At 39.0% G+C, this 27,764-nt stretch overlaps 1 protein-coding gene across 1 annotated transcript in view; it reads right to left on the bottom strand.

The window, feature by feature from the left end:
* Nucleotides 1–6,144: 6,144 nt before the first annotated feature.
* Nucleotides 6,145–27,764, bottom strand: part of LOC111870868 (laminin subunit alpha) — a 116,919-nt gene continuing 95,299 nt past the window's right edge. The window contains exons 44-54 of the mRNA XM_023863471.2: nt 25,817–25,981; nt 23,386–23,553; nt 20,936–21,255; nt 19,313–19,548; nt 17,718–17,822; nt 17,298–17,447; nt 15,196–15,362; nt 12,793–13,038; nt 11,321–11,474; nt 9,769–9,996; nt 6,145–6,873 (exon numbers count right to left, since the gene is read on the bottom strand). Of these exons, the coding sequence (XP_023719239.1) occupies nt 6,599–6,873; nt 9,769–9,996; nt 11,321–11,474; nt 12,793–13,038; nt 15,196–15,362; nt 17,298–17,447; nt 17,718–17,822; nt 19,313–19,548; nt 20,936–21,255; nt 23,386–23,553; nt 25,817–25,981 (2,214 nt within the window). The 3' untranslated portion in view covers nt 6,145–6,598. The remainder of the gene's footprint in view (nt 6,874–9,768; nt 9,997–11,320; nt 11,475–12,792; nt 13,039–15,195; nt 15,363–17,297; nt 17,448–17,717; nt 17,823–19,312; nt 19,549–20,935; nt 21,256–23,385; nt 23,554–25,816; nt 25,982–27,764) is intronic.

The raw sequence follows: 27,764 nt of genomic DNA on the forward strand, positions 1-27,764 counted from the left end.
GTACTAGTAGGCATGGTGACCACGGTGAGTAACGTATCGTTGTTATCGGTAGTGATCCGTGGGTCATACAAATAGGCATACACATTCTGCCACGAGAGTGCAGGCTTTGCGATTGGCCACAACAGTGCAGGTTATGTGATTGACTTTATCAAAATGTCTACATTTTCATCGTGATAATAATTTGTCTGGATTTTAGAGACTAGTACAGTTTACTTTATTAAGCTAAAGAGGAAGCCGATGCTTGAGCTGAGTCCGAGAGTGACTACAATGGCCGTCAGGTCCGGTGTGGTCAGCCAGGTACGACAGAATCCGTGCAAACGATACAGGCATATGCCCACTAACCGTATTTTTAATCTTTTAGTATGAACATTGGGTTGTGACAGATGCGCGAATGCCTCCCTCATACCACAGACTCTCGAAGCGTCTCGAAGGGAACCGATTAACTAGCTGAAAGGAGCTTAGTCCGTTGTTTTTGAGCTTGTCAAGAATTTCCCCCGAACGTTGACAAAACGAATATTCGTTGCCTTGTTAAAGAGAGCCTATCATCTTTTAGCATCTAAGCCACACGAATTCAGTCCACGCACACCCATCCAGTTCATTTAAATTCATATTATCCTTAGGTCTTCCTGTCAAATTTTGGTGCCACTCATCTCCCACTGCATCCTACATGCCATGCCTATCTCGTTATCTTGATTTGGTCCTCCTTAAATTATTTATTGGCATGGCATGAAGCTCTGGATTATTCCCATGCAGTTTTCTCCAGGCTCCTCTTTCTTCCTCCCCTATTTCTTTTTATTGCTAGTGGGGTGGGACTAAGTTCCTTGATATATTGGGTTTTTGGACTTTATCCATCGTCCTGGTTTTTAAGATAAGTGATTCTAACGGACCCAACTGATAGGTGTTTTCCTTCACCTGAGGACGGAAACAGATCCAGTTTCCGAAACGTCGTGTTTTTATTTGTTATCTTAAAAACCAGGACGATGGATAAAGTCCAAAAACCCAATATATCAATGTGTTATACACCATCGTCAGAATCCTATAGTAACTACTAAGTTCCTTGTTCTGCGGCCAATTCTGGCCTATTGTACCAGCCCCAGATGATTGGTGAGGGGGATTTTGGAGCAATTGGTGGAATGAAGATTGGCAGGGGAAACCGAAGTACTCGGAGAAAACCTACCCCAGCGTCACTCTGTCCACCACAAATCCAATTTGACCAGACCCGGGATCGAACCCGGGCTGCCATGGTGAGAAGCCAGCGACTAACTGCTTGAGCTATGGCGCGGCCTTTCTTTCCCCCTAACTCCAAATATTCTCCTGAGCACCATGCTCACAAACACCTTCAGTCCATGTTCCTCCCTTAATGTATCATGTTTCATACCTATAGAACACAGCAGACAAAATTATAACTTCCAATTTCAGTTTTTACGTTTTTAGGTAAAGAAATTGGAAAACGAGAGTGTCTTAACCAAACCATACCAGAGTTTTAAAATATTCTTATGATCATTGAGTACCATCTTGATTTGTGTAATTCCCAAATGTCTGACTTTTGCCGCATTTTTAGAAACGTCTATTAGTGATGTTTATGCTATTCTTTTGTCCTATATTTTAATGACAATTTTCTTCAAGATTGGCATGCTTCTCAGCAACTAGAAGAGCTGTTCCTCTTTATATATTGATATTTTTGTCTATTCAGTTTTAGTCCTTCCATATGGGAAACATTTACCATAGATAACCAAGAACCATAGATTCATATTCCTGAATGGGGCACAAACAGTTGGAAGTTTATGTATAGACAGATGCACAAAATTTATAACTGGACTTAATCTAACTTAGTAACATAACCTACCTAAGCAAACATTCTTCCCAGGGAGGCCTGGGAACCAATCCTAATAAAGCCTGAACTAACCCACAGACCAATGATGATATAAGCATAAATGTCAAAGCGGAACTTCACAATTACTCCAAATCCAGTAATGATGCAAATATTCACTTTAATTCTAGAGTCAATTCTGATGACACACAAAATTTATGAATTCAAGAACATTAATCTGAATGTACTTACATTAAGTGTCCACAGCATTCACAGCTTCAGTGCATGCAGACAACCTTCTTCTGGAACTTCGGTCCAACACAGATTACAATCAGACTGACAGTTGTCTGAATCTAACATCAGTCTGATCATCTACTTTAATATGTCAGTCAGTGCAAAGCAATTTCATTGCTGTTGTGAAAATGTTTAAGGATGTTATTTCAACCATGCAATAGAGAAAAACTTAAGTGAAAACTCCTAACAAATGTAACTGTGGGACTTCTAGAAGCAAACCTTATCTATAAATACTCTGTACTGAAGAATTTACCCATATAAATAGTTTTACTGACCAGCAACTGTCGCTGTAGTATGCTGTCTAAATGCTAACGTACGCGATAAAATTTAGCTAAGGAACTAGCACTGACAACAGAACTTCACACTTTAACATCACTAATACCAAAGTCCACCTTTGCATAAGTTTCCAGAAAAATTCCAGAATTCTTATGTTCCATGCATCTTCCATCCAGATAAAACACTTTGCATGTTGTACCCTCCTTGATTTCACTATCCTAATAACATTAAGTGAACTGTACAGGTTATAAAATTCCTTAGCTCAGTTACTTCATCTTCCACAGGTTAAAATATTTTCCTGGTCACTTCATGAAAGAACAGAGACCAAGCAAGTTGGTTCGTGTGGCAACACTTGTAGCTTGTATTCATAAGGTGCCTGCCCATCAGCCAGGTTACTGACAATCTCAAATGAGGATTTTCAAAGTTCTCCTCAATATCTCCAGGCAAATGGTAGGATAGTACCTATAATTAGGCCACAATCACTGTCTTTCACATCTTTTCCAACTAAGTATTTACTGATCAACCTATCATTCTGCACTGTGTAGCCTGAGATACTGACAGCATCATTAAATAAACCACACATAAATAAAATAAGAAGAAAAGACGGGGAATTTTATGCTTCTTATATTTCTTGCACTGGGTTCATCATAGCAACTGAAAAAAGTACACGAAATATGAACATACAAGAAAAATTCAAAATACCTCAGGCAAATAACCAGGGGATGAAACCGCATATGAATTACATCCCACAACCCCAGCAGCCCACCTGAGTAGGAAGTGTGTGTGGAAACCCCATCCACTTATGAGCTTCTTGACTTTCCTGGCCTGCACTTTCTGAAAGCCTCAAAATACCAATTATTGAGGGGAGAGTAACTATAATGCAGATTTTGCTATTGCCAAATTCTTTTTTTCTTCCTCTTCTTTTGGTTTCTTGGGGTGGGGTGAGACTGAGTCTACTTGGTATGTCAGTCACTATTTGGCCTATCGTACCAGCCTCAGATGACAGATGAAAATGGAGCATTTGGTGGAATGTCCACTGAAAATACCACATGACCTGACCTGGTATTGAAACTGGGCAGCTGCAGTGGGAAGCTGGTGACTTAACTGCTCAAACTATAGCATGGCCTACTGCCAATAATAGGATGATTGTGACAAAGATAGTCAGCAGAGGGTCACACAGATGAAACTTTCCTGGAACCTTGAATTGTACTTATTCCAAAAGGTAATAATATAGCAGAGGTGAAGAGTGGTCACATTTGACCAAAGATTGCAGGCTGAAACTTCCTCTTGACCTGTTATCACAAGGTCCCCCTTTTTGATGGAAATACAAGCGAATTTCCATTTACTGCAGAAGGAAATCACCCTGCTACAGTTTCAAACATACATGTTATGAGGCAGACAAAAGTTTGAGAAGTAATGTGCAAAAAAAATCAACACAAAATAAATAAAATATGACTGGTATAAAAATGTATTCAAAGCATACAATAATAAAACTCTGTTACAATTATGTTTAAAGCAACATATCACCTGTACTACACAGTTAGGTCCTATCATTCATGTTTTGACAGGTCATATAAAGAATACATTTTGTATGAAAACTGTTGTTAATGTATGGGATGAAACACTGACAAGGGCCAATAGGGACATCAGAATGCAGTATGTGAAGTCAGAGCACAGTAAAAAAACAACTCGGAGGGACATAATAAGGAAGTAGGCCCTAAGAGGCAGACTGGAGTTAGGTGTTCAGAGAAAATACTGCAGAAATCAGAGCCTCTTTGCTTCCACAGTGCTTTATAGCTAATCACTATTCTTGTATGATGACACTGTATTTGGCTTTGCTAGTATGCTGACAATTGAGATGACCAAGCTCTGTCATCAAAGTTCAGTGACTAGAGGCCTAGCATCAATATTTATATTTCCAGTCAGACTGTGACACGTGACCTGCAACCGCAGATTTCAGTACCAGACCCTTTAGAATCTACACCTTATATTGAAATAGCCAGGTTTTCTGGGCATCACTAAATCATACCATCACACTGTACAGTCATTACCCATGTACATAAACCAGATACGCAAATATTGAGATAAAAGTGTTTAGCAAGGCTATGTGAATACATATGACGCCTGTCTACTTGCATTACAATGATCTGGCACATAAAATTAATAAATAGAACAAGGATACTGGGAATGGCAATATAATTGTAATTTCAGTGAGAGAGACCTATGGTTGAGTCCACAGCAAGATAGTTCTGGAGGACAGAAAGAACAGAGGAAAGGGCAGGCAAGAAATAAAAAAGGAAAGATTGTAGGGGAGAAGTAAGAGGATGCAGACTTTTCATCTACTGGCCCATATAAAACAGAATCAATTCTAGGAGAAGAAGATGACAGAATATAAGCACAGCTCTGAGTGTAAACAAACTTAAAACAAACCATATAAAATAGCATTTGAGGTTCTCACAATGATGATTATGAAAAATTCCAACATTTGGTATATAATGTTGTGTAGTATGTTGAAAGTCAACTGATATTTCAGAGGAACATATCATCAGCATGAAGGCAGGTAGCGTGCAGAGCACCTGTTTTTATGCTCATTTCTTGCTTGGCCTATTCTTCAACCCTGAAGATGGAGGCAACATGTTCCTATGAGACACTGGTTGACTTTTAATGGACTACATGACCCTATATCCCAGAAGACAGAACTCTTCAAACCACATTAAGACCAAAAACATGATTACATCACCACATGATAACAGATACAAGGTGAAGGCACAGGTTGAAGACAGAAGAAAGTTTGAAAAGCGAGAAAATAAGAGAAATGGCTTTGCAAATGATAAACACAATTACAATAGGAGGTCACTGCAATGAAAATGATGATGATGATGTCACTTGGGAAATTATAACACAATCAACAATAAAAAAAGCAGATACTTAAAAGACGTTTATATTACCACAATCTACAAATACAAAAACAGACAATGAAATGTTCAGCACTGTGTATTGTATTGAAGCGACTTAAAATGGTAATCTGTGCCCAGGGTTGCCATAAATGTGTGAATATCTGGTTCCAAGTTTGTTCAGAATTTTAACAGAACTCAATTTTTATATAATTTGAGACAAAATGTCTGCTATTCTTGCCATAAAATCAAGTTTTCAATATTACTATATGTTTAATTATTAAATGACCATATTACTGACAGACCTGACAGCAAACTGGTTGAAATGCAGCATGAAAACAGAAGGAAAAATGAAAAGGCAACGCTCTTAAACTGCTTATTCTTTAAAGGGCAGTTGTTTCTGTTCAATAAAACCTAATACTATCTAACACTTTCCTTACCAATGACAACAATTACCACTCAAATGCACACTGTCTCCTATGGCCAATGACAAATTGCATCATAACTGGTCACCAAATTATTTTATATTTCTTCCAAGACAACAACCAACTTCCACAAAACCTCTACAGTTCATAGTATAAACTTTGGTTAAACAAAATGAGCGTTGATTTTAAACACACATTTAATGGAGTCATTCATTTTTGTAGACAGAATTTAAGGTTTTGACATCAGTGGAAATTAAGCAGATTCTATTGGGTTCTAATGATGATGTATAACACACAGAACTATCAGGCTTTTGGACTTTGTCCACTGTACAATGTTCAAAAACTAGAGAACATAACATTTCAGAAACTGGATTTGTTTTCGTCCTCAGGTGAATGGGGAGACACCTACTCTGTTGGGTCCCTTGCAGAGAGCTAACCTCAGTCACTGGGCTCTGGATCTGGGTTAGCTCTTTGTAAGGGGCCTAACAGAGTAGGTGTCCCCTTCTCACCTGAGGACAGACACATATCCAATTACTGACACACTGTGTTCCCTAGTATTTAAAATAAAGGATGACGGATGAAGCCCAAAAAGCCAGCAACTGTGATGGAAACTAATCTCTTGTGTTATGACATTGTGTACTTTCATAGACAGTTAGCTTACAAGTCCACACAATGTCAGAACTCAGACAACTACCATCTTAACTTATTTAAAAATCCCAGTGTCAGTCATTATAACTACAGACTGCAGCTCCTTGACTTTGAGGTCTAACTGACTTTAAACACATTAAATCCTTTATCCAAAGGGAATCAACTCATAGTTTTGTATGATAAGAAGCCGTATAATAAAGCACCAGATGTGAAACAGATGATTATCTTGGCAACCCTTGCTACGGTAATATTTATGTGGTTGGGCATACACTAACCATTACATTACCACGTACTTGGGAAGCATCAAGCTTCTGTTCTTCTTCATTGATAAAGACATTGCGAATACAACCAACATAGAACTCTCTTGTCTGTAGTCCACGAAGACGACGTTGATGCAGAGTCCGGTTGAAGTCACCTATGATGAGGGAGTCACGAGTGTCAGTTGATGATGAACCAGGGATCCCGATTCCTGGTTCCACAGATGTCTTGTCCACTGACAATGTGACCACATTCTTTGACTTCACAGCTGAAAATTTTAAGAAATATGTGTATATTGATATATAGGGAATAGAGTGGATACGTGGAAAATGGCTGAATATGACTTTAACAAATATTAAAATGACTGACATATTTTTAAGCCACAAAATTAACCATCACACAAACTTACATCAAAGGACTTTGTTGTGGAGATGGGCCAGCAGGTAGCAGGCAAGGGCCAGAGTACAATTGTGTTGGGGGAAAGAGGCAGTGCTACCATGGGGGCATTGACCCTACAGCCTTGGGGCCAAGCTGCCGGCTGTGCACTGACCTGTGTAGCCTTGTAGATCTGGCGTCATAGTCTGGAGGTTTCTTGAGGGAGCAGATGAGAGACTTCCATGATTTTCTGAGAAAAAACCCACCTCCCTGTTCATATTGCTGGGATGGAGCTCAATCTCAATGGCCTCCCTAACAAGGCGATCCATGTATTGGTTCTTGGTAGCAAAGGATGGAGGTATTGTGAAACTGAATGCAGTGTCCCAAGTCAATGCTGTGTTCAGCAACAGCTGATTTGTCTGGATGTTCAAGATGGATGTGCCGCTGATGCTCCTTCAACCTCGTGTCCACAGAGCTGCCTGTCTGCCCACTGTAGACCTTGCCACACTCACAGGGGATTCTGTATACACCCAGTGTCCTTAGTCCCAGGTTATCTTTGACTGGCCGGAGGAAACTAGATACTTTCTTGGGAGTCAGGCCCATTGGTTTGATGTGCCAGTACAGCACTCAGCTGATTCTGTTGAATATAATTCCAACATAGGGCAGGAAGGCAACTGAGTCTGGATTATCGTCAGGTTGACTGATGTTCAGATGACAGTTACTTGTAACATACATATATTTGCTGCTTTGTGCATATCACCTTATGATGATCATTTACAGTCAAAATATGTACTAAGCTATCCCTGTAACAGGCCATGAAGGCCCATAGGGTTGTGAGACATTGAGGGTCCCACATTTTCTAGACAATCGGCTCAAAGATGGCGGTAAGGTTGTTAGACTTATGCGCCGGCTGCACTTTACTCCCCAGGAAAATTATTTAATTAATTCCTGGTACTCATTTCTGTTAGAGGCTGAGTCAACCCAGGGCCATAGTGCGGCTGGAAGGATTATGTCAATTGAAAAAACATGTACTGTATAGCAGGAAATAAAAACGGAAAGGTCATTAAATGTAAATTTGCGTGACACTTAATTTCACGACTTAAAGTAAACGCAAAATGGACAAATAAGAGCTGTCATATTAATATTCTTAATGAGCAAGATTAAAATTCTGAGCAGTCTTGAATGACAAGCCACTTATATGACACTTCTCGAAAATCACGCCATTCAGAAGAGGAGAAAGAAATAAAGACAAAGGCATAACTGAGCATAACACAAATGAAAGGAAATCAGGGTAACAAATTTAGAAACTACTGAAGTTACAATAAAATCAGGCTAGACAACTTAAAAAGTGACTCAAACTTCACTGCACATCTGGCTACAAACCTGATGAGTATGTTGGATTTCTTGATGATACAACCCAGAAGCCCCTTTTCACTGTCACAAAATAGTAACCACGTTATTAAGGGCCCTATGTAAAGTAATGAGCCCGCAAGATGGTGACACCTGTATAGCAGTAGGCTTCAAAACATATATGCATAAAAAATAAATGAATATTAAGGTCAGTGGAGTATGTAAAATATCAAAGAACACATTTTGAAAATACGTGTGCTTCAGAGAACACTTTCCACACTTACATCCAGTTACAAGGCTTGAGCAGAAAGTATGTTACTTCTTCCTTGCCTTCTCATATATATGTAGTGCATGATCATGAAAAAAAAATATTTCAAAATTCTGACAGATTTATATGCTTTCAGTCCCCACAAATATGAAAAAGTGGTTTTTGGAACACTATCTGTATGAGCATGTACCTTCCTAGAGCCTGAATGATTGGACACAGTTCAATCAGATTCAGTATTTAAGTGGTTACAGATCAGTGTCTAGTGAACATGAGCATTCTGGTTCCAAAAACAGGGGCCCATCACAGAACCCTTCCCCCAAAAATAGATTTCACTGAATACCGCTTTAGCAATGTTTTACATACTAAATACTATTACACTGTAGAAGAATGTTTTAATTAGGGATAGTTTCTTGTTTAGCTATGACCCATTATTTGATCTACTGTCATGAATATGTTGAAATTTTGTATTATATTTTATATACATATGGTAGGTTATGTAGTTGCAGTGATGTGTAGGGGGTTCATATGTTCGATTTATTGTTGTGGATTTATATGCATTGTTCTGTTGACTATTTGCTGATTTAGCAAGCTTGTGGTGTGACAGGTTCTGTATCCAATGGCTTCAGCCTTGTATGGATGTGCTGGAACGTGTAATAAATATAATACAATCAGATTTCAATAATTTATGGAGATAATCTCCCCAGACAAAACTCCATAGATGGAGTCTTTAGAAAAGTGACAGAATGAACTCTAGCAGCCCAAACCTGAAATTTAACCCCCCCCCCTCCAAAAAAACCCTGCTTGATTGAACTGATTAGATTTTAATCACCTATAGAGACACGAGGCCCAAATACTACTTTGTAGGCTAAACTGTCCTACATGAATATAATGGCCTCAATCACAAAACATAATTTTTCCCCAAAACAGCACTAAGGATTCTGATTAAAATTTGTCAGTTTCTTGCACTTACAAATAAACCTGCACTTGTTTTTCCCCTAAATTTACAAACTGGTACCCAAGGGCTGTTATCATGGACTACTTGCAACAGATCATTTCTCTGAAATATTTATTTTAGGGCAGTAGAGGGTTATAATTGGTCAAGCATATATGAAAAAGTATGTACAATGGCTGTACACCAATTTTGTTAATTATCAGAAACCCATGATGTACCTTGAATGGTGTGCCAATGACCATCGCAAAAGTAATGCTCATGTGGAGGAGTGTACTCTGCTGAAATGGCACCTTTGCCATTGTCAACGCTAAACTTTAGAACACCATTCACCATCTGCAGCAGCAGGAAGTCACGCCGGCCATGCACTGACAGTAAAATTCCAGAAGTCTTTCGAGGACGAATATCCAATTTGATGTCAATCACAACACCTACCCGGAAACTGGGATCTGAGGAAAGAGCAGTGTTGCAGCAGTGAAAACTCTGGTCTGGTGAGAAATATATTATTATAATTTGATTTCAGTTGTAACAAAACTCCAATTGAAAATCAATGGGCAGTCATCACTTGGTCCAAGTGCCTCTGTGTCTGGTTTACCTGGAAGCCCAACATTTTTCACAATACACTAGCACTTGGCAGTATTTCACAGTAAAGAAATGAATAGCAAATGATCTATTATGTTAAAAAAAATGCAAAATTTATCTACAAGCATCATCTATTGACAGAGCAAAAAATTATTTGCTGAAAGGGTTTTCAAAAAAGAAACTGTGGACCTTGTTAAAGTGCAGTCCTACAAATGACCAACTTCTTCTGTGGTAGTTTGGATATGGCACCTATAAATAACTAAGATAATTTACAGGTGCAAAAATATTAATACATGAATCACAATGTTCACCATTGAAAACACATTCAGGGCAGAGAGCAAGACAGAGATTCCAAAACAATGCAAAACTACAATTTACTCATATGCAGTATATTTTTAGCTGATATTAACACATAGAACATGCACCATCACAAGGAAACAAAATAAAAATCCAAACCAACTGATATGGAAATATTCAGAGCGAAGGGATGGAATGATGAATTAAATTTTCAGAGAAAATGGGATACAAAAAAATTTGTAATACAATTAGAGAAGGAATTAATATCATGGTTTGGCCATGTAAAAAAAAAAAAGAGAGAGAGAATGAGGATACCAAAAAGGACATTAAGTTTAAAACTTAAAGGAGCAAACCCTATGAGATGACTCTGAATAAGACAGTCTGGCCAGCTGCTGGAGACATCAAGACGAAAGGAAAGAGATCGCAAGGAACTGAGAAGGAAATAATGTGGGGGGAAGAGACTGGATATCTGTATGAAACTGAAATTATACTAGGAAAAGGTGGAGGAGAGGAAGAAGAGTGAAATATTCTGGAGATGTTTCTTTCTTTGAAAGTCTTTGTTGGTTTCTTTTTGAAGTTGTGTGACCCTGAATTTCTTCCATACTGAGTTCTATAAAAATGCAGAATTACAAAGAAGTGGGACATGAAAAGAAGATCTAAGAGGGTGACAATTATTTATGATAGCAGCTGCACAGAAGCTAGCAGTGCTGAGGCACGTCATTGGTGCCTCTCCAGACCACAAAATTATGGGTGCAGGATTCTACATGGCCAGACACAGAATTATAGTTGTAATGTGTATCACACTGTTTGTTATACAATTCTGTAACTTGTATTGTCTTTCATTAAGAACAATTTCTATGTACAGCAGTATCTAATGAGACACCCATTACTTACGTGCTATAATTTGACCTCCTGTGTGTGCGAAGAACACTCCAGGCTCCACCTTATTAGAACATGGGATGACTCCTATTGAATGCCGCAGGTCACCCAGATTCTTAGAATTTAGCTGAACATTGCGCAGACAGCCAATAAAAGACCCATTTACATTCTACAAATAAATACACAAAACTGTCACAACTCTAAGAAATAAACCACAGTTCTGTGTGATTTTAACAATAGAGCATACAAGTTACTGTGAAATGTCTTCATGACTTTTGGTACATACTACCCTATGCACCCAGAGAATGTAAGAGTCACCAGTGGCAACAGGCAAATTAGTGGTCAGGGTTACTGATATGCAGTTTTTCTGAATATAATATGCATATTCTTTCCTCAAAATACATCTCCAAGACTGATTCTTCAATCCTGGCAAAAATTTTACTAGGAAGTACCACATAAAACATCATTATTTATTGATATTAACACATTCAGGACCGGAGGGGCCAATTGGCCCTCTACGTTTCTATAGTGTTGCAGACCGGGCGGGCCAATTGGCCCTTTTCTGATGCGTTATGTTGGAACCGACTATATCTCGCTGTGTGGCCACATTGCATCATAACTACTGCGTAGTTGACCTTGAGAATGTTTGCTAGCTTAGCCAGTAACATGATCACGCTCATTTCCTGTCACACCCTAAAGAAAAAAGCCTTTGTTGGAGTCCAAGCTTCCACGTATGTAGCAGGATGTAGCAGTGCAACATGGATCAGAGACGAAAGCAGTTGCAGGTGAAGCGTTCTCTCAGAGAACAAGAAATATTAGATTTGTTCTCCGATGAGGTATCAGAATTGCCAACTGCTTCGTCTTCTGATAGCGAGGCCAGCCTCAGTGAAAGTGACAGTGACAGGGGCCACAGGGCCCCCCAAAATATTGTGTCCAGTGAAAGTGAGAGCTCCGATGAAAGTTTCCAGATATATCACACACGCAAGCATTTCTAGGAGCTCTGGTAAGTGTTCTCCAAAAATTGTAGTTCATAAAATTAATTAGGAGATTTTTTATTAATTTTTAAAGTGAACAGTGCACAAGTTAGGGTGCTAGGCTTAAAAACCCTGGTCCCCAGGGTGATTTAAATATTTAAACAACCGGTCCGCAATGTTCAAATAGGTTTCCAGAAACATTTAACACATCAATAACTGTTTACCATATTTAGAGATTACTCAATACATGTATAAATGGTGCATGAAGGGGGGGTCCCAAATGGAAAGTAAAGGGAGGAACTAGAAAATTACATAAAGAAGGATTTCATAATTTGCATTTTTACCCACTACTGTTAAGATGTCTGAAGAAGGGAACATGTAGAATACATTGCATACAATGGGGAAAATGAGTTGTGTTCATAAAATTTTTGTGGGTGAAGAGTATATTAAATTCGACCAATATGTAAGTCAGATGATAATAACAATCTGATTTAAACTGGGGAACAACCTCACCTTGATGTTGAACTTTGCTTCATTGGATATATTTGGTGATATTCCACCAACATAATATGGTGACAAAACATTGATCGACTTGGTAGCACCCTTCGAGGAATTCACTCCTACAACCTCACTGTCAATGATCAGGTTTCCATTGGTGTGTGTGCGATTAAAGACAACCGAGTGCCACTGTCCATCATGATATGCTTTCTCACCCACGATCAATGCCGCTCCTGAACCACAGTTAAACCCATAGTGCACCTGAAATATCATAACAAAGAATGCTGGTATTCTTCTAATATACAGTAAATTCCCTATTATCCAATAAATGATACAAACTCCGTCCCAAGTGCAAACAATATATATTATATGTCTTTGCACTTGGGACGGAGTTTGTATCATTTATCGTGTAGAGTGCAACAGGATGCTTAAATATAATATTCCCTATTATCCTTTGCAGATTATAGAGTTTGTGTCTTATTAGTGCCTTTTTAGGAGCATTTACAACCCTGAACAGCCCCTATTCAGTACATTCAATGTTTCCATCCATCTACATGCATGAAACAACTCAAGTGCCACTGGACAGATTTTCACAAAATATGACAGTGAAGAATTTTATGAAGACTTGCTGTAGCACTTCGATCTTCATTTCTATCTGACCAACTGAATTATTGCTAAATTGCGGCTGGCCCTTGCCAGCACAGTCATACTTGGTTCTAAGTCCCATGGGACAGTTGTAAGAACCACCTATGTGAAGACCAATATGCATCTGTCCTGGTACCTTGAATGTAAGTCACTAAATATTTATTGGAGTAAAATACATTTTGAGCAAATGTTGTAGAAAAGATGAATAATGCATCTTATGTGTACTACACATTTTCTGTAGACTGGTATAAGTGAAGAACTGGTTGTTATGCACATATTTCTGAATTTCTACATTTGCAATCATAATACTCTTCCAATAACATATAAAATTTGGATTATCCATATTTTTTCAGTTACTCATGAGTCTTTCCCAGTTTATTAGCACAGATAATTTGGGGTACACTGCACGAGCCAAAACTCAGTAGTACTTAACTCTTTCCCATCATTTGTAATTTCAAACACACTCCTGCTATAATTTATTTTATGAGATTTTAGGCTTTCAAGGTCATTATTACAAAGACTATTGTCTTCTGTGTTGTGATGTCATGTAGTTTTGTACCTATTTACCAAGCTACACTGTGTAACAGCTCAAAAGACAGCAATCTTTTAAAACTTAAATTGTGGAAAATTTAAGAAAAGAGACACTTTGATACAGAAATATGTATGCACTTGTTCATACATGCAAACAACTAGAAGAGATGTCGAAGAACGGAAAGAATAAAGACATAACATTCAGCATGTGATCAAACTGTGGCAGCAAATCTGTGAAGGTGGTGGCAAAAGGCTTCTAACAGTGGACCTGTATGGGAAATTTATGATGCTAGAAACCTTCTGACAGAGATAGGATAAGAAACAGTCAACATTTAGGCAGCATCTACACGAGTGCACAAAATGCGTCCGTTGTAATGAACGTCATGATGTCCGTTGTAGAAATAAACTAGAGGCGAATGCTATGCTTTCTTCTGGCTCCATTGCAGACAAAAACTATGCACCGCATTCTTGAACTGTGTGGTGTCCTCAGCAAAGTACGTTCGTTACAATGAACACATTTTGTGTGCTCGTGTAGACTCTGCCTTAATGTTATACCATAGTGTGACTTGGATGGCGCAACGGGAAGTAGGGGTCACGTGAATTCTAAGTTCTTGCGAGTGACGTCACATACCCCCACCCCTTCCATTATCATGCAATGCTTGGTAAACACTCCGTTGCCTCCCGTGGTGATGTAACAGAGGGGCAGTTGTGTCAGGCAACCATTGCTGTGGTGACATAACAAGGGATACCGCGGTTACTACACAGCAGTAAACAACTCTCGACAGTGTTGCTAGGCAACCTGTAAACACGGTGTCATGCAACAGTGGTACCTATCATGTAACTGTTTTCTGTGTTGTCTGTGCCAAGGCTAAATAAGGAGCAGCGAACACTATCCAGTGAGTGAGGATTGAGCCAGTTACCAGTGAGTACTAGTGAGTAACGATTAACCAGAGTTGAATTGTAGCAGTCGCCAAGTCGGGTTGTATCGAGTACATGGCAGTGACTACAGGAGAAGTATTTGTGATACTGCTGAAGGCAGTAATTGTGAGCTTGTAAATTGTGTGATTGTGAGAGCGAGTGTTCAATAAATTTGCTATATCAAATAAGGCGTGAAGTTACTTGTCGTGTGACACACCTAACACGTGACAATATTTTATCCTGTAATGCACACACTTTCTTTCAGTATTTAATAACAAAGTTACAATGGTATATAAACTGTGATTAGTACAATCTTTCTCTTACCTTGCCACCCTTCAGGTACAAGGCTATGAAGTCAATATGGCGATCATCCCCCACATAAAACAATATGCCTTCTTCAGCTGAAGTTTTGAATTCAAGAGAGAACTCATATTTCATTTTAATACGACCTGAGTTGGCACCATATTCTTGTCGACTGCCAGCTACAGTTCCTGCAGAACACATTTCAGAGTTATTAGCATTCCAAGACAATACTTAGAAAGCTGACTCTCACATCCATAGCCGTCTTTTAATTATAAACATGCAGTCTCCTAATGACACCCTATTCCACCTCCAGCAATGGTAGAAAGGATATGGGATATGTCAAGTTAAAATATAATTACGATTTTCAAGAGTGGATGTGGCTGGGTGAGTGTAAGACGCATAAAATGAAAGCATTATGGGCAGGTCATTTCTTCTGTTTCCAAAAAAGTTTTATCACCTAAACACGGAACAGGTTGGTTTAAAGGTAATACTCCAGACTTATAGTCATTAGGTGCCTGATTTGAGCCTCAGCCAGGACACTGGCTATCCTTACTGAGATACTTTGTGGTTTTCCTCAGTCCCTCTAGAAAAATTCTGTGACAGTGCCTTATTTAGACCATGACCTCTTAATTTCCAAACTCCATCCAGTTCATCAATTGTAGGTTATTCCACCATCTGACACTACAATTGTGATATCAAAAGTGTTGCTAAATAACCTAAAAAACAGAAAGTGATCACAAAACCTACTGATAGACAGGAGGTTAGGTCCACCCCAGAACCAGTCTGGGTGCTGCGGGGAAGAGCAAAATCTCTTACCCTTACCAGGAATTGGCCTCAATTCCTGCAGTGAACACCAAGGCAAATGGATGGAAAAACTAATTTTGAATACACAGCTGCCCCTTTCAGTATACTTTTCCACACTAGTTTGGATTTTTTTAAGGAGGTTATCCGGAATGGCTAACTTCACCATAGAGCATTCATGATACAGGTTTGAACCAGGTATACCAGCAGACCATGCCTAGACAGAAATGTGTGAAGCATTTCTTTCAGGAACCCTATTCTAATATAACTGGGAAACTATCAGAGCTGAAGAGGAACCAGCTGGACTTGTCTCTGTCCTCAGGTGGGCTCAATCGATAGGGGTAGTCCTATCTCCAGACACCAGAATCAAAACAGGACAGTATATATATATACTATTTGTGTTGGTTTTTGTGTCCACAGACTGGCGCTAGCTCTATTAATTCGTTCCACCTGAGTAGACTATTATCTGAGGAGGGGAGACAAGCCCAGTCTTTTAAATAAAAAATTGGATGATGGATAATATCCATAAAGTTAATAATTGTATTAATATACCATCGTCACAAAATTTTAGATCCTATTAGCAGAACACCTGTCACTTGAGAGGGCTCCTGTTCAGGCTGAAATTTGTGAACAGCCCCACCTGCAAAAGATACAATGATATAGAAGAAATACATGAACACGTCCCTCATCACTGTGTGGTTCTAGCTGAGCTTGTAGTATTCATTATACAGAGGGCTGGAAAAGTCCCAGAGTCAGTCTAGAGGAAGTGGAATGCAGATAAATCTATCCTCCTACTGGAATTTGAACCCAGCTAAGGAGCAAGCAAGTAGGGATTATAAAATGTATTTGCAGAAGGCATAAATTCCACGAGGAGCTTCTTAATTTGTGCCCCTCACCTCATACAGTGCGTACAATCAAGTNTATGAGCAAATCAAAGGTGAGAAGAGCAGGGCATGTAACATGCATGGGAGAGAAAGGATATGTGTACAAACTTTTGGTAGGAAAATATAAAGGAAAGGGACCACTAGGAAGATCTAGATATACATGGGAGGATAATGGATCTTAAAGAAGTACAATGGAAGAGTTTGGACTGGATTAATCTAAGTCAGGATAGGGACCATTGTCTAGATCCTGTGAATACAGTAACGAACATTCAGGTTTCTTAAATTGTTGGGAATTTCTTAAATGGCTGAGTAATTATTGGCTTCTCAATAAGTACTCACTCTATTGGATTAGTTTGTTGGGAATAATTATAATTTCAATATAAGATTCTCAGAAGGACAAAAGAAGACAGACAACCAACTGACAAACAATTTACATACCAAACCTGTAGCCATCTGCAGGAGAAACAGAAGTGTCATTGGCTGGCTCCAATGGCAGGGAGCATTTCCCAGCTGGCGTTGGGGCAGGAGTTGGTGCAGTTGCAGTTGACAGTGTTGTCTCCTCTTCAGGTTTGCCAAAGTCAGGTTCTTCTGTAAATTTTAACATATTTCAAATAATATATCGATGAAAAAAAAACCAGCAGGGAGGAGGGGGAAGAGAGAAGAAACAATAAAAATTAGAATTATAAGACAGAATTTAAAGATAAATACACTGGAAGACAAATTAAAAAATAACAGAATAAGACATATGGATAAATTTGAAAAATTAATGACAAAAGAATCCCAAATAAACATTTGAAAGCTTTTAAGCTGTGCCTGGGTTCTAAGAAACTTCATTATGTAGCGGCAGTGAGATCTTACTTGTTGGCACAGGTCTGACAGTTGCTGGAGATTCTTCTGGAACACGTGGACTTGGCTCTGGCTCCAGTATAACTGCAACATCATCTTCTTTGGGAATTGTTGGTGCTAAAATTAAAATACCACAGTTATATAAAAATAAGGACATAAAATTTCATTCCAAATACAGAATAGCAGAAATGAAATCCTGTAATATGCATAATTATTAATGGGAGGTTCCACATGTAGACTTCATCCACCTAGTGCTAGAACGTTCTCCCAGTTCCTTACAGTTCCACAACCACCATTTCCAAAAAGCATACATGCAGGAATATATGTTGGTCCTTCCCCCAAGTTTCTCTACACATATGCACTGTCTACCTACATGGTCTGACAATAAAGTTCGTGAACTCATCGTTGCTGAATATCACAAAGTATTCCCCTTGGGAAGCTATGCACCAATGCCAGTGCCTTGTTCACCCTTCAAAACAATTTTGGAACTTCTTTTGTGGAATGGCCTTCAGAGCTGCCGTCATATTACTCCTGATGTCACTGACGTCAACAAAATGCTTTCTTTCAATATTTCCTTTATCTTTGGGAACAGAATAAAGTCACTGGGGCTAGATCCAGTGAATAGGGAGGGTGTTCCAGCACAGTTATTTGTTTACTAGCTAAAAGCTCCCTCACAGACACTGCTGCATGAGCAGATCCTTTTGGACCATTTTTGCGAACATCTTCCTAATGTCAAAATCTTCAGTAAAGTTTCCCTAACTGTTTCTCTATCAATGTTTGCTTGCTCTGCTATGCTCGTGGCAGTCAGCTGACAATTTTCACACACAATTTGACAAACTTTTGCAACGATTTCTTCAGTTCTACTCGTTGTTGATGGTCCTGATCGCTCTTCTTCAGTGACACTTCCTCTTCCCTCAGAAAAACGTGTCCTCCACTAGTAAACTGCTGTTTCCTTCATAGCATTATCCCCATAAACTTGCATTAGCATCTCTCTTGATTTGGTTTCCACTCTTGCCAAGTTTAATGAGAAATTTAATATTTATTCGTTGCTCTAATTCAAGCTCAAAAATTCTTGCAAACCAAAACACACTTAGGAAATAAGAGATGCCACTTATAAAGAGACTGCCATAGATCAGCATCAAACACAGCTGTGAAACACTGATATGCCATTGTCATCAAACCATACTAAGGCTTGTGTCCACTGCTGCCATGGCAAGCACATGGTGGCAATTTCACGAACTTTATTGTCGTAGTTTTGAATAGCCATATACACCACTGCTGGAATTGTTCTCACAGTGCTAAATATGGACAGTATCATATTCTGAGATGTGATGCCATGTAATCACATTTACCAGTGTTTCAGAGGACCGTACTGCCTCCATCTTCAGACTCAAAGAGTAGAAGAGTAAGCAACTAGCATGAAGAAAGTACCAACTAACACTAAAGACTGCCATTGGATACAATCCTAATTAATATCCTAACACTGTCATAGCAGCCAAAAGAAAAATACCACTACAAGCAAAGCCTGTCACTAATCATGATCCTGAATTAATAAACTGGAATAAGATCAACTGGCATCTTGAAGTCAGTCACTTATAGCCACATACCTGAAGGTCGACTTGGTCTTATATCAGCTGAGGGACACTTCCCCAAAATGGCACCTCTTCTGTCAGTTGCATTAGCGAAGTTAATAAACACCCCATTCACAGTAGCATCCCCAATGCAGCCAATGAATGGATTTGTGGTTGCTACTGTGCCAGGGAATGCAGTCTGTACACTTGGCAAGCCACCAAAGTAGTAGTTGCCATACAGGAAATGGAGGGGAGCTGGTTCCGAGTCTGTCCTACAAGAACACAAACAAATTATACAGCAAATCATTGATTCCCTGAAGGTTTGTTACAGTATGAAATTTTCAGTTCCCACAGCAGTAAATATTTAGACTGCTATTCTCCAGCAGGACACTGTGTAATGTGGTAGATACGTACCAATGTTTTGGAGGAACTTGCTGCCTCCTTCTTCAGAGCAGACATCCTAAAGATGGAGGTAACAGCTTCCTCTCAAATACTGGTACCTGTCTACCACACTTCCCAGCAGACCAGTCATAAGGTGTCATACTGACTAAAAAAATAAACTCTGTGATTTTAATCCGCAAGCGAACTATACCGACTAAGTGACGGCCACTTGTTGACGAAGTTTAGTGCCAAGTTTTGTGGATAGAGGGTGTTGTGTGGTCAGTGCAATGAATCCCCACAGCCGTTAATTTCGGTTTTCTAGAGCGGAGCCACTATTTCCTTGAAATAGCTCCTCAATTATCAAGATGAGGATAAGTGCACCCCATTCCAGACCCACTACTTGTCACAAAAACTCTGGTAGCGCCGGAAATTGAACCTGGATCTCTGGAGCTGTAGCCAGGAATGCTGACCACTAGACCACAGAGGCGGTCATTGTCTGACAGATATTCTTTTTCCATCAGTACTACTGCTAGCAGCCAAGGTTGAACATGTACCACTTAAATACTAAATATTAGCATAGCAGGCTTGAGGTGAGACACGAGCACTTCCATACACACATGTGCATGCGTGTATATACACGTGTGTGTATATATACTCATATAAACATATATATATATATATATATATATATATATATATAGGGTGTATCACAACTCAACGGCAAAACTTCAGGAACGGACTCCTCATGTAGAGAGAAGAAAAAAGTATATGACAACATGGGTCTGGAAATGCATATAATTACAGTGTAGTAATTGTGTCTGCATGCCACTGAAAAGAATTGGTGACATGAGTGCTTTCTATCGGTGGGTCGGCCTTTCACTGGGAGGACAGCTCTATGATTATCATGACGTCACCTGTGATTACTTCCTGATAAATTTTCCTCCGCCAGTTCTTTTCAGTGGAATGCAGACACAATTACTACTCTGTAATTACATGCATTTCCGGACCCATGTTGTCATATACTTTTTTTCTTCTCTCTACATGAGGAGTCCGTTCCTGAAGTTTTGCCGTTGAGTTGTGATACACCCTATATATATATATATATATACATTAAGACTCACAAGAAAGTGTAGGTGTGCATATATGCATCCACATGGACAAACATATGTGTATGCATGTGCTCGCATGCACACACACTCTCTCTCTCACACGCACACAAAACATGAGGCTACTGTTATCAATAATATAAGACATAAGATTTATTAATTCAGTACTCACATGACAGTATCAAAGTCATCGATGTCAAGACGCAGTCCAGTACTGTCATGTGTGGCAGTGACAACATGCCACTGATTGTCGTCATAGTGAGTGTTGGCACCAGTCACCAGCTCCTCCCCCTGACTGCGCATCACCAAGCCTCCACCCATCAGTGCCAGAGACACTGCTGCATTTCCATGCCGGTCTGCCCCATAGAATAATAATCCTGAGCTAGCAGCTGTCTTGAATTTAAGGTTGAGCTGTAGGAAGTTATCGGCTGATCCATTGGGCCATCGTACGTAACCTGGGCTTGCCGCATCAAATGCAACTGAGCTAGCAAACTGAACAATAAACATGATATGTTATATATAATGTCACCTGACAACATCAAACGCAAAAGAGCTACCAAACTGGATGGTGAGACATGACATGTTACCTAGAGTGGCACCTATCACATGAAATGCAAATGAGCTACTAAACTAGACAATACAATATGATATATTATATAAACTGTCACTTTCATGACCAATTCTAGGTTCATTTAAAAAGGATTTTTAAGTAGCATTAGTTGCATGATAGAGTGGTATGGACTGGATTCATCTGGCTCAGGATAAGGACCAATGATATGATCCTGCGTGGTAATGAACCTTCAGGTTCCATAAAATGTTCAGGAATTCTTCAGCAGCTGAGCAACTGGTGGCTTCTCAAGAAGGACTCAGCTCTAACAAGTCCATGAGCTGGTTGCATACCAATGAATATAAGCTTTATTGTGAATGGTGAATAAGAAGGGAATTTGAAAGAAGCAGCCACAGTCTATTTTTGGGCACTATTGAAGCAATTTACAGGAGCATTTGAGTAAAACCATAAAACAGTCAGGATTTGTCACAAAACAGTATGTCACACTAATGGTATCACTGGAATAGAAAGACTTCTGCAGTGTTATGCAGGACTGATAGATTTCCAGATTCAAAATATAGAAAAAGTCATTTTTTTAGGAGATGAACAGTTAAAAAAAAATTATTTTATTCTGAATATTTACTAACACTGTAACATTTATCTCTATATAATTAAATCATAATAAATGCATGAGATTATGGCGCTCATCATTCAGTTTCCTACAGCTTCCTGTTATTTCTTCCCTCTTAGGTCCAAATATACTCCTCAGAAACATGTTCTCAAAAACCCTCCTTCTTTGTTCTTCCCTTAACCTGACAGACCAAGTTCTGCTCCCATACAAAACATCCTTATTACAGTTTATTTATGGTTCTTTTAATGACCCTCACAATAGCTCTGATTACACAGTACTGAATAATAGGAATAGTGAATAATGAATTGGAAAGGATGTAGAAGGAAGTGCCCATGGCATAATTGGAGGCACTGTCCTGGCATCTGTCTGAAGGGTGTGACTAAAAGACATCAAAAAGTGCAAGAGAATAGCCAGGCTCTTGGCCGAGGTTCAAACAACAACCTGACCACAATATTCAGCCTTTCTTACTACAAATAGTATATATTTAGAGTTCTATCTTCTGTGTTAAAAAGCAGCGCAGTTCACTGAAAGTCAACTTACATATTGGAGAAACATGTTGCCTCCATCTTCAGGGCTGAAGACAAGGCCATACAAAAACCAGCAAGAAGCAGGCAGCTTCTCTTCAAACCTAAAGGTGGAGGCCAAATATTCCTCCGAAATGTTGGTTTACTTTCAACAGACTACATGGCATTGTATCCCAAAAGACAGAATTCTTCAAGACCAACACTGTGAGAATCTCAAATCTTGCAGAGTATATACAGTAAAACTTGGTTATAGCAACATCGGTTTCTGCGACACCTTGTCTATTGCGTCAAATATTCAATGGTACGAACTAATTCCTCATAAAGCAACTGTTTTTATACCTTGCTTAGTACGACATGCACAAATGCATCAACCTCGTATGTAACGTCATTTTCATTCCTGAATTTCTCTGATATGGACATTGAACGTAATTTAGAAAGTGTGTATTGGGCAAGTAACAGGAAACAGATGAAGATAACTGATTACTGTACTCGTATCTAGGTACAGTAAGGCACAACAATTGATGTAATCTACTGTAATTTGGTGAGTAGGCCTACCTTTAATATACAGTATTAGTGCGGTGTGTATTGTCAGTGAAAAGCGCTGTAATATGTCTTTGATATTACACATTTGGGCAATTCCACGTTAATGTTACGTTAGTCTGTACTTAACTACATATTTCACTAAAAAATGCAACATTTTAACTCGGTTTTTCGTAGATTTTTACGTGACTAACATAAGGCTACTGTGGAAGCGCCCATTTCGGTTACAACGACATTCGTTTATAACGACACTATTTTTAGGTCCCTTTGATGACGTTATAACCAAGTTCTACTGTAGTTAACTGCGGGTTGATATTATATACTGCAGTGGGAAATTCAAAAATCAGTTGAGTTTAGTTCAGCCTTCTTGCAGTACTTACTTGCACTGGACAACCTGGAGTGACTCCAAAAGCTTCTACATTCTGACTCAAATCAACAGGTGTTCCATCAATTTGCACTCCATCAATGCAGCCATCGAATCCAACACCAGTCACTGGTCTGAATGGTAGCTGCCCTGGATAGCCTCCCACATAGAAGTGCTCTGAAACCTGAACAACACAGCAACATATTATTACACACACCATCTGCAAGAAACTGGATCTGCACTGTTTAGTATGGTTCTCACAATAAACAGTGATTGTTTCCTCAAATGACATTAACTGGCTGGTCTTCATAATAATATGTTTCCTGTGAAGTATGAATTGTATTTTCATATTCAAGTAGAAAAAATTCAGTCCTTCAAGTGGCAGTAAATTCAGATACTGCAGTGTTGGATGTTTCTGTTCTAAAGTTGTTACCCCTTGCGGTTGTGGGTGATGTTGCCAACGTTATGAAGGCACATGCTGTTTCCATCTTCAGGGTAAAAGTGTGTAGCTTTGTAAGCTTCTGTGTATATATACCACTTTGTTTTCAGAAGCAACAGGGGAAAGGGAAGAGATAAGAGGGGAATTGATGCAGATGGCGCTATTATGGATCCAGAAGTGAATCATCACTTACTGATGGGATTCTGATGGACTCCTTGACCCACAAAAGGACAATCTGCACAATGTTCCCAGTCAACTCTCCCTACTGTCCCAGCTGAGGCGCCAATTCCCACTCTATACCTCCCCCCCCCCAAAAATCCAACCCATTTTTTAAACGGCAAGGGAAAACTCACCCTGCAAACATCANCCCCCCCCCCCCCCAAAATTCCATCCATTTTTTAAAAGGTAAAGGTAAAGCTATCCTTGTAAGAGGCTGTGAAGGCCCATAGGGTTATGAGACGTTGAAGCTTCCACATTTTCTAGACAATCGGTTCACAGATTGTGATAAGGTTGTTGGCCTTATGCGCCTCCCCCTTTTACCCCCCAGGAAGATTCATGGTACTCATTTCTTTTAGAGCCTGAGTCAACCCCAGGGCCATAGTGCAGCTGGAAGGAATAGGTAAACTGGAAAAATTCAATGACTTCATCGGGATTCAAACCCTGGACCTTCCAGCTTGAAGAATAGTGCCTCAGTGAACTATACTACTGCGTGCCCCTCCTTCTTTTAAAAACAGAATGCTATATATACACTTACACAGAAACTCACAAATTGAAGACAGACAAAACATGTACCTCAGATATATTGAAAACACTACCTACAACCACATGATGCAACAACACAAGAATAGAATCAACATCAATAATTAACTACCACGATAGTTTAAAACTTAAAAAGTTATCTCATAGTGTATGTGTGTGTATATATAAAGCAACTTCCGTTTCTTACTGCAGACATAACACAGAACACTCACCAAGGGTGTTATGAAATTTACTGCATACTCTTGCCAGTATGTGCAGTAGCAAACTTGTTACTGTTAAAGCAACAAGCATGAATTTCAGTAGGAAATTTATTCCCTACATTTGAAAGTTTATAAGAGGCCAAGCCTGTTAAAATTTAAATTGGACTTTGCAGCCTGTTACATGTTCAAATACTTGCCCTCCAAAGGGTAGCTTCTTCATTTCATTTGATAGCAACAACATGCACATTACTTAATATAACTAAAACAATTCTTAAGATACTGTAGCATAAACATAATGTACTCTAGTAATAAAAACCTAGTAAATGACAACAAAGCAGTAACTACAAATACATTCCATCAAACATATGTACATATACATAAAATTACAACAATATGAATGACAACAGTCAATTTTTTCAGATATAATACAATCATCTTTTAAAGAATTCCTCCAATTTATAGAAACAGCCTGACATATGGGAAAAGACATTGCAGTCAAGCATCAGAACAGTTCTGACAACTTTAGAAGTAAATAAAAATAAAAAGAACCTGTTGGAATGGTGTGTTGAAAAATACGTTGCTCCAAATGAGACAAAGTTTGACCTCAGAAAATATTAACAAAGTAGAAAAGGGCATTTCCCTATTCAGACCACAGATGAAATGTATCCAGGAAATTCAAAACACGGAAATTAGATGAACATGTATTGATTTATTCTGTTCAAAAAATCCTGATGTTGCATTGATACTAAATATGATACCATAAAATGTTGTGTTCAACTGATTAGCACTCCAGTTTCATATTTCAGAGGGATAAGGCTCAAATCTTGGCCCAAAGACAGGCTGTTCTGACTGAGGTTCTTGGTGGTTTTCCTAAGTGATTCCAGCCAAATGTCAGGATAGAACCTTAAATTAGGGCTTGAACAATGCTCCTTTCCACATCTTTCTGAATTCCTTATTCGCTAATCATCTTATTATTTGACACTATACAAACTTAGCAACTGAAAATATTAAATAAAGTGAGGAAATAAATACATGAATAAGATACAGACCTGCAGCTGTGTAGCTCTTTCAGGTGCACTGCCCTGGAACTCTGGAACACCATCAATTTTAAGCACACCCTTCTCCTTCTCCCTAACAGCTTCCACTGTGTGCCATCTGTCATCGTTGTATGTGTTCTGTGATGTTATTTGGAGCAATCCAAGTCCAAGGTCATACTGTAACACATGCCAGTATATGGACATGTATCAGTTTATTGTTTCTATAAGTTTAAGGTTCACATTTGTTTGAAACTTAAAAGAGAAATTACCGCCATTTAGACCAAAGTTAGTACAGGACTTACTTTTGAGTGTGGAAAGTAGAATGCTTCAGAACATTCACTAACAAGATCCAAATATTTACACAAATAAAGAAAAAAACTGCTTCTTACTCTTCTTTTGCTTTACTTTCATCATTGACATTTAAAAAAATGGGGTCATAGCCTACTTTTAGGTATGATGTAATTGTAGCTTAGTTTCAAGGTAAGGGTGTCCTCACCTCTATTGAAACTTAATCTTTCAGAATGTGAAGACTACAAAACTTCATACAACTTCGTACTTGAAGTAACTTTATACAAGCAGTACATTTTATATGAAATTCTTGCTGGTTGCATGAGAATTCCAGATGCTTGGACAGGGTAATAGGAAGTTAATGTGCTCATTTTCAGTTTGAAATGTTCTTTCCTTCACTTTTAACATGTTAATTTTTGAAGCTGTTCAAAGAATATAGGTTGAAGTACACATGCTTCCTTTCTTACTTACTTACTCATGGAGCTGAGCCTTTCTGGAGGAGCTGCCAATTCTGCAGCTACTCAAGAATTTCCCAGCATTTTATGAAACCCAAAAGTTCATCACCGTGTTCACAAGAGCCCTCCACTGGTCCCTATCCTGAGCCAGATCTATCCAATCCATAACATCCCATCCTATCTCTCTAAGATCCATTCTAATACTGTCCATCCACCTATGCCTTGGTCTTCCCTGTGGTCTCTTTCCTTCAGGCTTTCCCACCAAAATCCTATACACATTCCTCGTCTCCCCCATTCGTGCTACATGACCTGCCCACCTCATCCTTCTTGACTTGATCATTCTAATTATACTTGGAGAAGAGTACAAGTTATGAAGCTCCTCATTGTGCAGTTTTCTCCAACCTCCTGTCACTTCATCTCTCTTTGGTCCAAATATTCTCCTCAACACCCTGTTCTCAAACACCCTCAGTCTATCTTTCTCCCTTAAAGTCAGAGACCAAGTTTCACATCCATACAGAACCACAGGCAGAATTATAGTTTTGTACATTCTAATTTTCATGTCTTTGGACAGCAGATGAGAAGACAAAAGGTTCTGGACTGAATGGGAGCAAGCATTACCCGAGTATTGTTCCAAAATATCTGAACTGTCCCACATTTTCAAAACATCCGTGTCATACCTTTATGTCATGAATTTGGCCTGCATTTTGGTGACAAGACAGCAACATATACTTAGTTTTCTCTGTGTTTACTTCTAAACCAACCTCTTTACTTGCATCAATTAAAGTTTGTTCGTTTTTCTTTATGATATCTACATTATCACCCAGTAGAGTCACACCATCAGCATAGGCCAACAGCTGATGTGTCCCGTTTAATTTCAGTCCCGCCTGGTTTCCCTGGACCTTCCTAATGGCATATTCTAAAGCAAAGTTGAAAAGGAGTGACGATAACGCATCTCCTTGTTTTCGACCATTCTGGATAGGAAATTTATCAAACAAATGCTTACCTATATGGACTTTACTATACGTTTCATTTAAACATATTTTACAACCCAACTAGTTTCATGGGCATCCCAAACTCTATCAGAATATTGTACAACACTTCTCTCCTAAGCGAAGTACACATACTTTCCATGCATATTGGAGAGAATAACAGGGAAAACAGCACAACCTGAATGAGTGATGAAATTCTGGTATGGAGGGCATGACAGTGCTTGAAAA

This window comes from Cryptotermes secundus, unplaced genomic scaffold, assembly GCF_002891405.2.
Source record: "Cryptotermes secundus unplaced genomic scaffold, Csec_1.0 scaffold709, whole genome shotgun sequence".
NCBI lineage: Eukaryota > Metazoa > Arthropoda > Insecta > Blattodea > Kalotermitidae > Cryptotermes > Cryptotermes secundus.